The sequence below is a fragment of the Helicoverpa zea genome, chromosome 23, assembly GCF_022581195.2.
Source record: "Helicoverpa zea isolate HzStark_Cry1AcR chromosome 23, ilHelZeax1.1, whole genome shotgun sequence".
In the NCBI taxonomy this organism is placed as follows: domain Eukaryota; kingdom Metazoa; phylum Arthropoda; class Insecta; order Lepidoptera; family Noctuidae; genus Helicoverpa; species Helicoverpa zea.
The window spans coordinates 4221958-4238972 of record NC_061474.1 but is presented as its reverse complement, the minus strand read 5'-3'; the positions used below and the strand labels follow the sequence as shown (position 1 = coordinate 4238972).

At 36.1% G+C, this 17015-nt stretch overlaps 1 protein-coding gene across 1 annotated transcript; it reads left to right on the top strand.

Moving 5' to 3' along the window:
* Positions 1 to 12120: 12120 nt before the first annotated feature.
* LOC124641792 (homeobox protein bagpipe) lies at positions 12121 to 16834 on the top strand. The gene is made up of 2 exons (XM_047180014.1): positions 12121 to 12637; positions 15236 to 16834. Exons 1-2 carry the CDS (start codon positions 12295 to 12297, stop codon positions 16153 to 16155), a joined length of 1263 nt encoding a protein of 420 aa, XP_047035970.1. The 5' UTR covers positions 12121 to 12294; the 3' UTR covers positions 16156 to 16834.
* Positions 16835 to 17015: the final 181 nt, after the last annotated feature.

Here is a 17015-nt window from a genome sequence, read left to right as displayed (position 1 = left end):
GTCGCTTAAAAAAAATATTAGTCGAATTGAGAGACAATAATGAATGAAAACTTTTCCTTGATGTGACACTTTAATCAAACCTCTCTTCCCCTAGTTTTCTAAAATAGATGTCATCTCAATTAATTCGAGCCATCATGAAAGTGCTGTTGTTATAGTTCGGCCATTCAGAGAATGCGTTCCTGACACGTCGCGATTGAACTGACGACGTAATAACATTCATTGATTATTGATATAATAATGTTGTTTTAATGCTCCTCAATTGTTAAAACGGTAAACAACCAGCAAAAATATTTTTATCGTAACTGCAACGCCATTGCAAAGTTACGTCGTCAGTTCAATCGCGACGTGTCAGGAACGCATTCTCTGAATGGCCGAACTATAGCTAGATTTCCATATATGAAAAAGTTTTTAGATTATTTTCGAAAGAAGGAACAAAACTACAACAACCAAAAAACTGTTTTTTAAAACCTTTTCAAACACCTTTGAACGAACGCATACATAAGTAGACAGCGTTTAAAACGCTCCAAAACCGCTCATCTACCTCCCCACATCCCCAAAGTCCCTTGCAGGCGCCGGCGCCAAGCCGATAAGATATTGATTCCTACATGTGTCTTATATGGGACCTGCAACCATGGTGCCCATAGCTATGGGAACATCCCATCGACACCTGTTTGTAGCCCTAAAAGCTTTTATGCTAAGCGTGCGCGATTTTAGAGACATGAAATGTGACCAAAAAATCTGGTCACAATTTTAATGTTTTGCACATTTTTTCTGCTTCATTTGAGGGTTTGACAGTTTGTTGGATTTTAGTAGGCTGTAAAATGAATTTTGATTATTTTTTATAGAATCTTTAACGATGATAGTAAAATATTTTTAACATGACATATAATATTTTTAAAGCTCTTTCCGATTTTTTTTCTGTAATACCTAGTGTAAAAAAATAGCGTGATCATTACTTATATGGCCCCTGTTATTTCAAACTGTATATTAATTCTTAGGTTAAAAGTAATTTAAACCCTTAGCCGGGGCGAACCGCTAGAACTGCCTACATAATAGCTTGAAAATTAACTATATGTGGAAGATTGACTATTAGGAAAAGAGCTTTTTGTAGTCACTCCAGGAACTACATCTTCTTCATACAGCCATGTCGTGAGTATGGCATTAGTTTCAAATTACACATTATCACAAAAACCGAAATATTTTGTCATACTACCATCAATCCACTCATTTTGAGTTGCCTATCTGGTGATCCTATATTTAGGTCCTACAATCAGATGAAAATAAGCAGCCTTGTGTAACAAATGAATATCAGAACAGTGAACGCTGCCTACGCTGAACTAAGTTTCAACAGACTGAAAGAAATATTTTACAGTAAAACTTTAATCAATAAATAAGTGCCTATTTATATAGTTTATGCGAATGATATAGCAGTAGATAGATCGCGGAAGAGTCAGTGGCTCGTTAATTCCCTTAGGTTTTGGAATAACAACTTCTCTTGCACTTAATACCACTATGCCATATACATCAGTTTTGAACTACTTATTGCCGTGAAAGTTACGCAGACAGACAACGTTACCTACGCATTTATAATATTACCTAGTCTAGAAAGTTGGTTAGTTTAGTTTAGCAGTGAGTAAACTCAAAAATGCTTTCTCCAATTTCACAATTTTTTTCCTATTATGGTGATCTTCCCTAAAAAGCGTAGAAACAAGGGTAATTATTATGTATTCATGACATATATTAAACAAACAACAACTAAATCGCTCATTCCAACTAAACGAATTCTCCTTGCAAATCGAAAACAAATCAGTATGAAATCTTTGTAACGTATGCCAGTAGCGGCGCGTACGCCTGTGCGCGGGCGCACGTGGGCGTTTGATGTATTAATAATATTAATATTGTGCTGCTTTTAAGGTTATCGCGGGTTGGAAGGTGATCTGGCCCGATAGACCGATGCCATGCCACCGGAGTGTACAGTGAGAGAACATGTTGGACGTCGGGAGGGTACATTTTAGTTTAGAGTCATTTTAAAATTATGATTACGGTTTCCCATACGTATGGATAATTTTAACAAATATGATAATATATGCTAATATTTTACTTGGTAAATAATTAATTTATATAAGCTAAAAATAGGTAGAATCAGGGAAGAGTCGCCCCTGAGGCACCTCTTTCGCCGCCGTATGTGAAAGGCATTCTACAAGGTGTTGATTTGCATTTGTGCCATAGCTCAGGAGGAGGACATACAATACGTAAATAATCGATTGGAATTACAGTAGATGGGAAATAACTAATATGCACTGCTTTTTTTGTCATTGTAATGTCGTGGTATTTCCGAAGTAATCCAATTTTATGAATGAAATGTATGAGTGATCGTTGCGTATGCTTTGTGTTTGCGTTTGTGTGAGGGTGCTGCACGGTTTTAATGCCAGTAACATACGCGCCAAGTTTAAATAAGGCTAGATGACATTTACGGAATTCCGAAAAAAAATTAAAGAAAAAAAATTACGTACCAATTTTTTTATTGATTTGGGTCGAGAATCATTAGCATAATTACCTCCTTGAATATGGCACGGATGCAAATCAACAGCTTGTATAATACATTTTTATACAGGGACGGAAGTCGGAAATGAATGTTCTTTTGTCGTGGATGGAACCGTGGACAACACCAAAATATAATATGAAAATTCCTTAACTACTAGGTATTCTTCAAAAATTATCTTCGCCTGCCTTTTTTTATTTAGCGTCCCACTGCTGGGCTGCGGCCTCCTCTCTCACACAGAAGGACTCAATGATGATTTCAGACATTATAATCCAGGTTTCCTCGAGATGTTTTCCTTCACCTTTAATCATTCATTGCTAAAGAATAGTATCTAGTTGTTATTAAATAAGTAATTCCACAATATCCCGCAGTTGTACGCCATTACTAAGCCCCCGTGCAGTGCTCGTTAGCTTTTATTTGGACGCCGGACTCCCGTTCCAGCCGCGCCGTACACTCGAAGCCACCAAACTCTACACATGTATTTATATTAATAAGCACATAATGTACAGTTACAATTTCTTATACTATATCTATCCATACTTCCCTACTATTTAATATTATAAATGCTAAAGTAACTCTGTCTGTCTGTCTGTCTGTTACGCTTTCACGTCTAAACCACTTAACTGATTTCAATAAAATTTGGTACAGAGATAGAGTTGGCCTTGAGAAAGAACATAGGATAGTTTTTATCCCGGACTTTTGAAGAAAATTCTAGGTACTATCTTACCTAGGTACATTAAACACCTTCCTCTCTTTATGTCATAAGTATTGTGCTGTGCCCATCGAATGCAATGAACGGTATGATATCATATGATACATTTGCACATCTGTACAAATTACTATGGCGAGATTCTACCAAAGTTATTCAGAAAAAGAGAGAGAGAATTTTATGGGTGTGTAAGAAATGTTCGCATAGTATGTGCTTTATTTTGTTGCGTACAAATACAGGATGTTTCGAGAGAGTTTTCGCGTACAAAAATGAAAATTGTACCAAAAAAGGCTAGACTGGCTACTATGAGCTTTACACTGATACTGATAAAATACTTTTCAATGGGGCAACATAGTTAAAAGTCATCTTTGGATATATTGTGTACTTGTCAATTACAACCTTCCTACCTTATTACCTCAACTTTGATAGAATAAGACCGCAAGGGATGTTAAGGGAAATCTTTCATCAAAACAAAACTATTCCTGCTGTGTACTTTCGCATGTCCTACAGTGTACACTATGATCTTTCTCAGTGTTATCAGTGTTCGATACATGTGCACAGTTTAATGTTCCCATTCGGTTCCATTCGACTAATTGCCGCGCGATGATGCGGCCGACACGAATAAAATCCAAAAGAAAATCGTTACCAATCGATTTGATGTCTTCTTAGAAGCTTTATTGAGGATGTATATCGATGTTTAATCGATTCCGTTTTACTATGTCCGTATTACGTAGAAAAATGTATGAGAAATGTGCTATACTTAGAACATTGTAAAGAATGGAATAGAGTAAAGTTTTGTCATCAGGGATTTTGACAGGAACTGGTCTGAATCATTTCCATGGTACTGCCGAATCAGATGGTGATGTTGTGAGACCAACTGATTCATTACTCGTTGTTAATAAATATCATCATCATCCTCCGAGCCTTTTCCCAATCATGTTGGGGTGGGCTTCCAGTCTAACCGGATTCAGCTGAGTACCAGTACTTTACAAGAAGCGACTGTCTATCTGACCTCCTCAACCCAGTTACCCGGGCAACCCGATACCCCTTGGTTAGAATGGTGTCAGACTTACTGGCTTCTGACTACCCGTAACGACTGCCAAGGATGTTCAATGACAGCCGGGACCTACAGTTTAACGTGCTATCCGATCGTTGTTAATAAATATACATTAGATTAACCGCAGATGGTCGTAGATTAGAGCTTTTTCCCTTAAACACTAAAAAAACTGTGTTACTTTGATTTTAAACGAGAAAGTACGGAGAGGTTGTTGTTCTTACACTTAAAACGCTTGAAACTCGGACTGAACTTACTACGGGTACGCAAACTATGTTTGATATTTTCAAATGGGAACAAATATAATGACCACCATAAAATGCTTTGATACCCTTAGTTTTGTAACCAGAAATATCTACTGAACACCAGAAAAATAAAGTCTAAAAATGTAATAGTACCAGCTATTTTAGTCACGACTTCACTTTAAATTGTATTCGACCACCAAATTTAGTAAATGATCACCAACTCTTGACGACCAAATTAATGTATTATTTTTGCCTAAATAAGTCACTGTGATTGCCATAAAATGTAGGCTTATTACCAAATAAAGTATTATGATGCCATATTAAGTTATGTGTCCGGCTTGCAATGCATGCGTGAGTGTGAGTGACAGGGGAAAATGGAAGAAAATGACATATTGCGCCGACCCCAAGTAAAATTGGGAACAGGGCAGGAGAAAGAAGAAGAAGAATGTGTTTCTCAATACACTCCCTCGAAAACACACTCTTATCGCACTGTTTAGAGGCATGCAATAGACAATTTTCCACCCTAGTGCAGGAAAAGGGTCCCCATAATGTTATAAAATTTATTGTATCAGGCCGAACTTATTTTTTTGGAGTCAGTTTACTTAAACAGGATAGCAAGATGTAAAAACTTTGATTATCATTTTATATTAAAACGCTGGTATAATTTTGATGATCATTTACTACTTTTGGTGATCATTTACTACTTTTGGGATAACAATGATTTATTTGGACTCATTTTGCTTAAATAGGATAGCAGATTTTAATAATTTTGGTTATAATCTTACTTTAAAATGGTGGTCTAATTTTGGTGATCGTTTACTATTTTTGGCTTACGCATGATTTATTTTGGAGTAATTTCACTTAAATAGGATAGCAAAGTGTTAAAACTTTGGTTATAGTTTTACATTAAAATGCGAGTTTCATTTTGGTGATCATTTACTATTTTTGTCTGCTATTTGTTACTATATCTGGTGATCAGTTAAACATAAGCCTTTTCAAATCTCTAAAATATCAGTCTCATGGATAAAACACCTATTGAAAAGCTCTAGTTTCAGTTATTTGGCATTTTGAAAGAAAGAAGAAAGAAAGAAAGAAAAAACATTTATTGACACAACACAATGCATACATATAATAATAAAAAGTACAAAAAAAAAAAAACACAGATAGTAGGTTGCGCCAAATAGCATCCAGTTCAGCATTATGCCAGACAGCTAGTGCCTGACGCTGGTTTTCAACTGGACCTATGAGGAGTTGCGGGTGTCAAACGATATGAAATAATTTATGCTTTATGGAATTAAAAAATAAAAATAAGGAATATGGGTTAGGGATTAGACAAAAAATATTTAAAAAAATGGAGGTAAACAAAAATTAACTCATACCGTGACAAATCGCAATCTGCAAAAGGCATCGCTCGTTGACAATTTTTTTTCCTTTCCATTAAAGTACCCACCCATACGAAATTGACGATCGCGATACGCAGTGCACACATTCATCTATGCTATAACAAAGTGTAGTTCAAAACAATAAAAGTACAAAAAGGCAAAATATAAAATTGTGACTTGTGACAGTGATTTTCACCATTTCAAACCCAAACCAACACCAAAACAACCACGAAACAGTTACGTAAGTACCTTCTTAAAAAACTTAAAGCCCTTAAAAAGCGGTTGCAGTTGAAAAGGGCACGTTATCACAAACCTGACAAGTTGGGGTCACATTCTGATCGCGGGTTCCTTAGGGTTTCGCAAAAAATGAACCCGCCGGCGCCGCGTCGAATATAAATTATATTGGCATTCGTCAATAGGACGCCCCCGACCGCCCAAAAATTAGCTTTTTTTGGATTTTGGAAGCCCTGTCTCACGGTTGGTTGGTGAATAGAAATATTAATAAATTGTAAGGTGGTAATTTGTGATGTGGGAAATGTGGCGAATTATTTCATTTTGTGTGGGCTTTTTCAGGACTGGTATGGTTCTTTTCATCATTTTGTAGCTCGATTTTTGGGTGCGATGCACTTAAATCGTAAGATACGTTTGAACCTACAGTAAATAACTCTCTAAAAAGTATTGAAATATTTCTATTGGTAATACCTATAAAATTATTAAAATGCTGAATTAATTATATGCATAGAAGACACCTACTACTTATCTATTTATTTAATTACAACAAAAATGTTACAATATCACTAAAATCAATAAACCCAACAACAAAAAAAAACAATTCTAAATTCAAATCCACGAGCACACCACGAAAAAAAATCAAAACGTCAAAAGCCAAAAGGTCAATATGGCGTTAACAAAAAGCAATCACGGTAGGGGTCAGTCTATGGCATGGTGTCTCGAGTTCCGCATGTCCATGTTGTCTATGAGTTATGGCTTCCACAAGGCCAACAGGCTCCTTGGCGCCAATCGCAAAAAATATGCAAACAGACGGACACATTTATAGTTTTTTTGGGTTTTATAAACCCAAATGTTAATAAGGCCTGGTTTATTAGGAAAAGTTACCGAGTTAGAGACAAACGAATTCATGTGGATGTTGTGTACCTAATAATTGGTAAGAAAGCAAAGAGAAAGAAATACATAGTATTTACCTATGTGGCTACATAATTTATGTGCAAGACGCATCCTAAAGGTTCATAGGTTTGTAAACGATAAAACTAGACTGGCCTGCCTGTCTAGCCAGGTGGAATATAAATATTTAATGTGCCTATACCTACTTACAGCCCTCGTCAAAACTTTCCCGTTCTTAAGTTGGCTATTAGCGACTACTAGAGAATAAAATCCAAAAACTAGGTAGGTGAGTACCAAATGCGTATTGAGTAGGTAGGTACCTACATGTTGTTTTGTAGTAGATAGTTCAGCTACAATATAGAAAAGAGAATATTGCAGTTGAGATGTTTATGGAGCGGCAGTTAAGTAAGTACCTACTTACCCTCCACTTTGTAACAAAGGAAAATATCTAACTTAAAACCTAAAATTACTTACCTATAGGTAGTAGTTACCCACCCTGAAAAACACACATGATCCAACCTATCTATGGTATCACAGAACATGCATGGGGTGGGTTGTAGGTAGTCAATTAAACGCAAAGTAAATCTGTACACAAAAACAGAGGGCGATTATCGTATCAATTACAGAATAAAACGCCGGTCAAACATGGCGGGACCATGTGGTTTGTGTCAGGGGAAACTTTGTAGGGTGAATTCCTTACTAATACAGTTAGTTATTAGGTACCTACAGCTATATTCATGTTTATATTTATTGGATTATTGGCTTCTGGGTAAATTGAACAGAGGTATTATTTCAATATTTCAAGATTAGATAATAGAGGCTGAAAAATGTCAGTCGTCATTGTAGTTTCTATAGGCATAATTATTCAAATTAGAGGATACGCAGCGCCATCTATTAGCGAGTAGAAAGTGTATTGTTAGAAAAGCTATACCGATAAGAAAATATCATCTTAATTAAGCGAATGCATTGCAATGATCATTTTAATGTTAAAAGTCATTATTTTATCACAATAAGGAATGTAAAACTGTTTATTCTTAAAATTGCACTCAGCGCTATCTATTGTCGAATAGCTAAGCTGCTTACAGACTCAGTGCTGTAGTTCCCTGCGGTGTTTAAGTTCCCAAAATAAATCCAATAGATGGCGCCACACCGCTAAATTAAAAAGCTACAGTTTTCGTAGGAAGTTCTTTCAGACGCATGGTTATCACAACGGATCGGAAATCTCTGACCGTGGATTCTTAACGTTAGTATCAGTTTTTATTATTTGATAATCTTAATACCTACATTAAATATGTTCAGTCGGTTAAGTCGGAAAGAACAACTTTTGCTAAACAAGCGCTGAAATAAATACTTGAACTTGTTCCCACTGGATACAAATTGGGCTAAGAAAGGATGCCTGATTATGAGCCGAAGAATAAAATAATTGAGTGAAAGAAGAGCAAAATCAGCATTCCTTGCATTTTTACACCGCCATCTTTTATTATCGAACTAAGATCATATTATTTTATATCCATCAAGAAAAAAAGACATCAAAATCCATACTTACCTACCCTCAAATGCAAATAAAGTTCCCCTACTTAAACATATCACGCCGACTGCACTCGGACAATCCGGAACACATTATCTCGATTCTTCCCTTTGTGATCACTCGATTATCTTTTGTAAACCGATCGAGTGAATCAATTACACACCTACTCGATTCAATTAACAGCTCTTTGTTCGATAAGTGGTACTTTTTTTCTTTTGTTTTTTTTTTTTATATGTAATCGAGTCTGCTTGAAAGTCAAAAGCTGTTTGAAGTTTTAATCGATTTTGAATCGATGTTTTTTGGGAAAGATGAATAATGCTGTCTTTCTTTGTGTGGATTATTGTTTAATTTTTGTTTCCGGTAGGTACCTTTTATTCGTTTAAGGTTAAGATGAACCAATTAAAGAAGGAACAAAGGAAATTAAGTTAGATATCGGCTTCTTTGCGGTCTACAAATAGCTACTTAGGTTCTTTTGAACAAATTCGTTTTAATTTTCGGTTTAATTAAGTTGGGTATTGAAAAGGCTTATTGAGATGAGATGATCAAGGTAAATAAAAGTAATTAGGTAAGTAGGTATATACCTAGGTGCTGTTCAATTCATCTTTTAAATGCAAAAGTAGCTCTGTCTGCTTGTTTGTCTGTTTATTCAGCTAGTAGGTACCTAAACTAAAACTACTGAATCGATTTAAATAGGTAAAACTCAGTACACAGATACTTAGTCTAAAATCTGAGAAAGTACATTGCTAGGCTGTTACATGGCATGGGTGCAAATCGCAGGAACTAGTTCCCAAGGGACCCGGTTGAAACTGCTGTTGGAAGCTAGGTATTATGAAAAATGAACGAATAAGTATATTATTTTTTATTTAGTTGCACTTCCTATTGAAGTGTTCCAAAGTACCTTTTTAGTATCTATTGCACACCCAGCTTATCAAAGCTTACATATGGAAAGCTCCTTATAAAATCATTATAAATAAGTACCTAATAGAATATTATATAGCTTAGTGATCTACACACAAATAAGGAAGCGTTGTAATCCCCTTATATTTCATTTAGATGATGTTCGCTCAGGGTATCGGATGCCATCAAGTGCTTTGCCACAGACCCACTCAAGTTTACAACTGACATTAACCATTAATTTCATCATGTGTTCATTAATTAACTTTTTATACTTAATAAATACGACTCCTCGAAGATTATGACAGAACCTCCATGGCGTCTCTTGAAAATTCTTTTCCATAAGACCTACTCCTTAGAACCTTGCATCTTGCGTCATCGCGTCAGCTTCGGCTGTCGCTGAAAATCAGCGCTGCAGCAGGCTTTTGTCCCGAATAGGGTCTCAGCATTATGCTGAGCGAGGGCCATTTCACGTGGGGTGTGACACATATTTCCCATTACTGTATGTATTTCTAATTGTAATTCTTCTTTTGTTTTTCTAACTTTTTGTACACTTTATTTTAATTTATTTTTTGTAAGGCACTGTGTCACAAGCGTGAATAAACGTATTTCATTTCATTTCATCTAGTCTCACCTACCTACCTATGAGATGTTCATAAAATCTTTGTCATGAAATTCTTAATTAAATCAGTTCTGATATTTTTTATACCTAGGGATTTGAAATGATCGCAACCTACGCCGACGGTTTAACGTGCACTTGAAAGTTCAGCTTCCACTAATTGCCAGAAGCTCATAAAAAAAAACATTTGGATAACTTTTCTAAATAGTTTTCATAGATAAATGAACGTGGAAAGATGTCTCAATTTATGATTTACACATAAAAATTTAAGCGGGAATGAACCTACCAACGGCAGATAAACCTAAACGTGCAATCCTAAGTTACCTACTTTATTAAAACAACTACATTATCATTTCATCCATTCTAAATCTTCACAACTCTATGATATCATAAGTGGTCAGACCTAAGTGTTCATAAGTGGTGTGTTTGCGGTCAGCCGAGCCATATCGATATTATATCGATAATCAATCAGCCGAGCATCGATTTAACTCGATTCGATATTAAGTGGAGGTTTAATTCGGGTTTTATTGTTTTGCAATCGAGGTTAAGTGTTTTATTGGGGTCAAAATATTCGATTCGTTTGGCAGTTACTGGCATGTTGTATTACTTTTAAATTAAAAGCTTTTTGTTCGATTAGTCGGCGATTTTAATGTTTTTTGAAGAATCTCTTTTGTTGAAAAGGTTTTAAGGTCATTATTCCATCAAAATGAGTGGAACGTCCGAAAGATTGACCTCGCGACCTGATGAAATGCAAAGAAGAGATGGTCTAAATAAGAAATCGGTTTAACGCCGTCGAAAGCTAAGTAGGTATATGGAGAGAGTTAAGTGAAAGAGAGATTTGGGTTCGTCACATTATAAGGTCTAAGAACCAATAAAGCCAGCGATATGTGATGTTACACAATGTCCTACTAAGACTTATACCTACCTACCTATCTAGAGCCATAATTAATAAAACGAACATTCCACAAAAGTCATAAAAACACGAATTCGTTTACATACAAAACTACATAAATCACAAATTCTTACGAAACGAGGAAGCATCGAAATCGCTTCCAAAAACAAGACAACAAAAACAAGTTCCCACAAACATAAGAACCAATTTTCCACATTCCAAATTCAAAAAGAAAATTTATGTTGACACTTCCACTCACCCACTTCTTTTATTGGTCCGTCACAAGACACGGTGGGACGTGATTGGTCGGTTTAAATGGGGCTCTAATGAGGAAAAGGGACGGTGGAGCTAGGGTGTGGGTGATGTTTGTAAGTGGGAGAGGGATGGATAGACACTTGTCAAGTACTTACAAATATAGCGCGCGTTAACGGGCGCCTAAGGAAATTGGATTATATGGACGATGCAACGAAATAGTGGCGACATAGCGGATTGGCTGCGATGATAAACAGTTATTGCTTTATCAACGCGCTTATCTCGGTGTGTTATTGTTATTTACAGTATGGAGTATAGTTACTGATATAATGTAGAATGACTATGTCCAGTTATGTAAATAAATGAACGTTACAATATAGGTAACTAAAATATAATTTATCTACCATTACCACATCAGCAACCAATTGATGTGATTCTCTAGTTTATTTGATAAAAATAAGGTACATATTTGATTTTATTGAACTACTCGATCAAAAATAGGTACTTTTCAATCTCAATTCCTAAATAAGAAAAAAGTTATGATGACTACCTATCGATGATATGTGATAATGGCGAGAACAAAGTATTTTTGCGTTCCACTCAAATTTGAAATAAAAAAAAATGGTTAAGTAATTAGGTAATGATTAAAAAAACATTAGACCTAGAAAAATAAAAAAAGATGATCTATGTGTCGAAAGATGGCAAGATTCATTTAGTGGCCATTCTACACCAGCATCACAATCTGCATGCGACCGAAGCGATCAAATCGCATTCACGTAAACATCTTCAAGAAAAACTCAACGATCCCCACTACTTACGCTACTTCAGGAGCTTTTTTAAAAAAACGACCGCCTTAAAGTACCACTATCCCACTCTAACAGGAACAAGTAGAACTACCAGCTACATAGTTCCGTCTCTCTCTAAGGCTTAGACACGTCAAACGGGCGGGCTATCTATCACCCAAAGTTTATTCGTTTGACGAACGCTTTTGCGGTGAGGCGAGTCAAGACCGCGTCGGCCAGTGTTAAACTCATGTTGTGTTTGAATTTTTAAAAATGGAATCGAAATTCAAAAATAATTTCAAAGAGTCTCTAACGTTGCAAGACTGTGAGAAGCCTTTGACGACCCCGTTTTCTATAAACGATATTTTGACCAAAGAGAATGAAGGGAAGTGTGATTTTGAAAATGGAATGTTTTGTTCGGACAATTTTGGCGGGAAGATGAACTTTTTGGGGAAGGCGGGTGGATGTTTTGGGAAGGAAGATGGTTATGTGAAGAAGGAAGGTTTGGAGAAGGGGATGAAGTACTACGATGACTGCAATGGCTACAGGGACTTTGGTGGTGATGCAGCGCTCGATATGTCGCGGAAGAATAATTATCCTGTCACGGAACTATCAGGTTAGTTGGATATTTTATAATTCTCTCTATCCTAGGACATATAACAGGAACACCACCGTTTGTTTCAGCCTCTATTAAACTATCCCTTGTACTTTAATTAGTAGTTATCTACTACTGCTGCCTAACTTTAAAAGTAGAAGTAGGTTTCTCGGTAATAAGAAAGTGGAATGAACGAATGATTGTTCTATCTCTTCATATTCCTACTTACTCATTTAACTGCAGATACCTACTTTATTTAGAAATGACTACTGTAAGCATGTGAATTGTTAAAATATACCAAATTCGTCTCGATTGTATCTAAGTATATAGGTATTTTACGTAGGTCAGGTGCCTACTGATTTGCATGAAGTGAAAAATGGCCATAGTCCTACCTCTACTAATAATTCATTGGGCAATGCAACTTCACAAGTTTTCACTTTGTAAATAGGAACATTTTGTCGTCAAAAGTTTCAGTAGTTAAGAACCTGTTGGTAATAAATAATAAACAACTGTATACAACAGCTTATAGGTCTTATTGTTTGTAAAATGGTCTAAAATAGGTACCAATGCCATTATAATTTCTAAGAGTACAATGATAAATGAGTTTTAGTGAAGTGCGTATTAATGCACTAGACTCACATTATCCAGACAACACATTATGTTTGACGTGCGATCTGAATAGTAAATACTAAATAATATATTCTGATGAGATTTCAAGAGCTTAGGTATTCATAGCGATTTCAATTAATTTAGTATATTATGTAATGCTATGTTATGAACGTGGTATTGTCTTGTATTACCTACCTATGTTATGTAAATGAATGGTATACCTAGGTACCTTTGAAATGAATGTTTCTAATCTATTCACGAGTATGGCAGCTATGCAAAAAAATATAGGTAAGTAGGTACACTGATTTAAACATCATTAAAATATCGATCAAAACGTATTCTGAATTTAATTTTGCAATTAATTAATAATTAAAGTCGAGAAAATTCATAAGACTCCACAATATGATTTTCTTTAATCGTTAATCGATATCTATTATTTACCAAAATACATAGTATCGAAATAGGTACCTACAGTAACGACAAGAACTAAAAAACAAAACAGGTGCCAAAATGGCACCATTTTAATCCGAAACAAATGACAGTCACACTATCGATTGTTTCAAAAATAAATTCGCCATCGATTACGCCCCAAAAGTAATGGTGCGTTCACACCGTCACGCCGGTCGCGCGACCACGCACCACCCCGCGACGTCGCCACTTAATCGTCACTTGGCGACACAACCCCTCATTATAATAAGTGATGAGAACTTAAAGCTATTCAGCCATTCAATTTAGTAATTACTAGGTTTGTAGTTCGATGGGAAATTGTCCTTAGGTAATGGTAATTTTGACATTGGATTTTTTTTGTGGTTGGTAAAAGGTTTTTTATTGAGTTTAGTATTAGGTACGTAACTAATGGTACTTATTATTAATAAATTATAAATCATGACTCATTTTCTTACAAGAAAAATATTAATATATTTATTTACATAGTTATATACACAGATATTTACAATTAAAAAAAAAAACTATCCTAGTAAAACAATAAAAAAAATACACTATATCTAAAAGGCGTCAAAAAATTCATCCCCATCGCTGTCAACTGGGAGCGTACCCAAGAGGCTGGCAGCATTACCTCGTTGGATGGCCATGCTGATTGCTGAACCAGCCGCCTAGACAAATCAGATTTCTTACAAGTAAATCTGATTTCAGTTTAAGTTCAAAATAGGTTGCAATCTAGGGTCCAATTAAAACCATTTTTTAATAATGCAGTAAAGAAGTTAATCATCATTATCATCCTTGAGCTAATTTTATTTGCTGTCAATATTACAGAGTACCTATAGTCACGAATGAAAAAGTAAGATGCAATTTTTTTATACAGCTATCAATAAAGCAGAAATCACGACAAACGACTCCATACCTCAAGTTCATACTGACATCAATTAGTATCAAAGCGCGAACTATAGAATAAACGACCCCAAACTTAACAATAGCACACGCAAAAATCTAGTTACGTGTCATGCCGTCGCATCCTATTACAATGTCTAATGACCGGCGACAATTTGCGTAATGGAACCATTGTGTCGCCCGTGAACGTCTGTGAATGCCTTTATAAAGGCGCTTATACGCGGATGGCGTGTGCCGATACCCGATCTAATTGATTCCGTGTGATCGTGTGAAGCTAGCCTAATGATGTTTGGAGTTTTGTTGTCGCTGTGGCCTTTTAGATTAATTGGAGGGTTAACCTGTGATTTTTTTTGGGAAAGTTTTGGTGTAGTTCCGGTTTTTTGTGTCAGGGTTTGTATGGGTTGGTACGTGGTGGCTTATAAGTACACCTATTCCTTTATCATGAGTGCTATAATAACCTTGGTACTTATTTCTACTAAGTTTAAATAGCAACTGAACCTAAAATAAAATTTTCTCACTTTTTAGGACAGGTACTTACCTACGAGACATAATCGCAATATAATTTATTATGTGTACGATACCATTTCCTTTTACCGACACTTCAGCCAATTGCACCGACCGCTATCACGAAAATTGTGCTAACCATCGTTCTCCTTGTTACAGATGACTACGACTCCCGTTCCTCAACGACCGGCTCACCACTCCGACGCGCCAACTCCTCACCCAACTCCGACATCGCCTACAAACCCTTCAGCCTCCACTACGACCAGAGAAAGTGCTCCACACCAACCAACGAGACCCGAATGATGCACTCCCCAAGCTATAACATTACGGAATACTCGCAAAATGGCGGACGAAAAAAGAGGTCTAGAGCCGCATTCTCTCACGCTCAAGTCTACGAGCTAGAAAGAAGATTTAGTCAACAAAGATACCTGTCTGGTCCAGAAAGAGCTGATTTAGCAGTCAGCTTGAAACTCACAGAAACACAAGTGAAGATTTGGTTTCAGAACCGACGGTATAAGACCAAGAGAAAACAGCTACAGATGCAGGAAAATGGTATGTTGGCTGCAGCCGCTGCTGCGGCCAATCATGCCAGAAAAGTGGCTGTGAAAGTCTTGGTCAATAACAATGGACAGCCAACTATACCAGATTTGAAAGCCTACCAGAACCCAATGTTAGGGAAGACGTTGAATCCGCTATTTACGCCGCCAAACCTACTAGAAAGTTCGCCGATATTGAAGCATTTTGCGGGAGTTTACGGCGTTGATTTCGCAAAGAATCCTGAGTACAAAGCTTTATTGCAAGAGTCTTACAACCAAGCAGTTTTACAGTCTCTATATGGCCCTCATTTAGGCGTGAATTACCCTAACTTACCACTTCCATATATGTATTATCCTGGCCAATCAGCGTTCGGCATGCCCGTGCCTTGTGACGTGGACCGAAGTCCAGTGGAACGACAGGAAAGCAAAGAATTTTCTGATGAAAAAGAAAAAGAGAAGGTAGAAGTGAAACCAAAAACTCATATCGATTTGAACGAGAATAGTAACGAGAGTATGGCCAGTAATATTGAAATCGAAAATTGATTGTTGTTAAGAAATGTTATGAATATTTGAATCCATAGAAAGTCATGTGGATTGTCAAAGAGAGAATTCTGTAGTTCCTTGTTATTATTTTGTATATCAATGGTTCTCACCACACTTAATGGCGGCTCGGAAAAACGCGCGAAATGCTGTAGGTACAGAAACCATTTTTAGTTATCAGTGAAGATTTTAAGTTGCGAGATCCACATGCTCGGAATTTAGTAACGGTTCGGGTTTAGTTTGGCGAGAACTATTCCTAAATACATAATTCTGAACTATTTCTACATAACACCCACTACGTGGGTAACAAACTTATTTCTCGGACAGATTCATTGAAAAGCTTCTCTTCAGATTTGAATTTAGAATCCCCGTTTTAGAACCATTTTTAAAAGTAAAAAGAGTAGGTGTTGCAATTTGATAATAAAATATTGAAGTTACTCGAACTTTTTGGAATGTACTTAAGATTTTTTTTATGTGGCAATAAAAAACCAAAGATGGAGTTAATATTAGCCAAAGCACGTAGTTAGTAGAATTGTTACTGTTTAGACTTTATTGTAAATAGATAATATTTAAGGTTTTAGTAATTGTTTTAATAGTTTAATTCATTGGCACGTTTGTAAATAGTACAAAAGTAGAAGTTAAGACAGCTTAATAAAAGTGCAATAAAGATTATGGCGAATTATTTTGTGGTTTTCTTTTTGATTGTTGTCTATGCCTTAATGCAGCCCCCGCAACTTATACGTACAATCCATAAACAATTCGAACGGAGACGTTCGTTTGAGTGCATTTTAACGTAAGTATAAGCTAGGTATATCATGTAAAGTTCCATCAAAATCCACTTCTTCTTTGATAGGTTGAATGAA

What these genes read in the sequence shown, in the direction of transcription:
- LOC124641792 (XM_047180014.1), top strand. Translation starts at nt 12,295, where the DNA reads ATGGAATCGAAATTCAAAAATAATTTCAAAGAGTCTCTAACGTTGCAA. An exon ending in TCCTGTCACGGAACTATCAG is followed by an intron (nt 12,638 to 15,235) that starts GTTAGTTGGATA and finishes TCCTTGTTACAG; the next exon opens with ATGACTACGACTCCCGTTCC.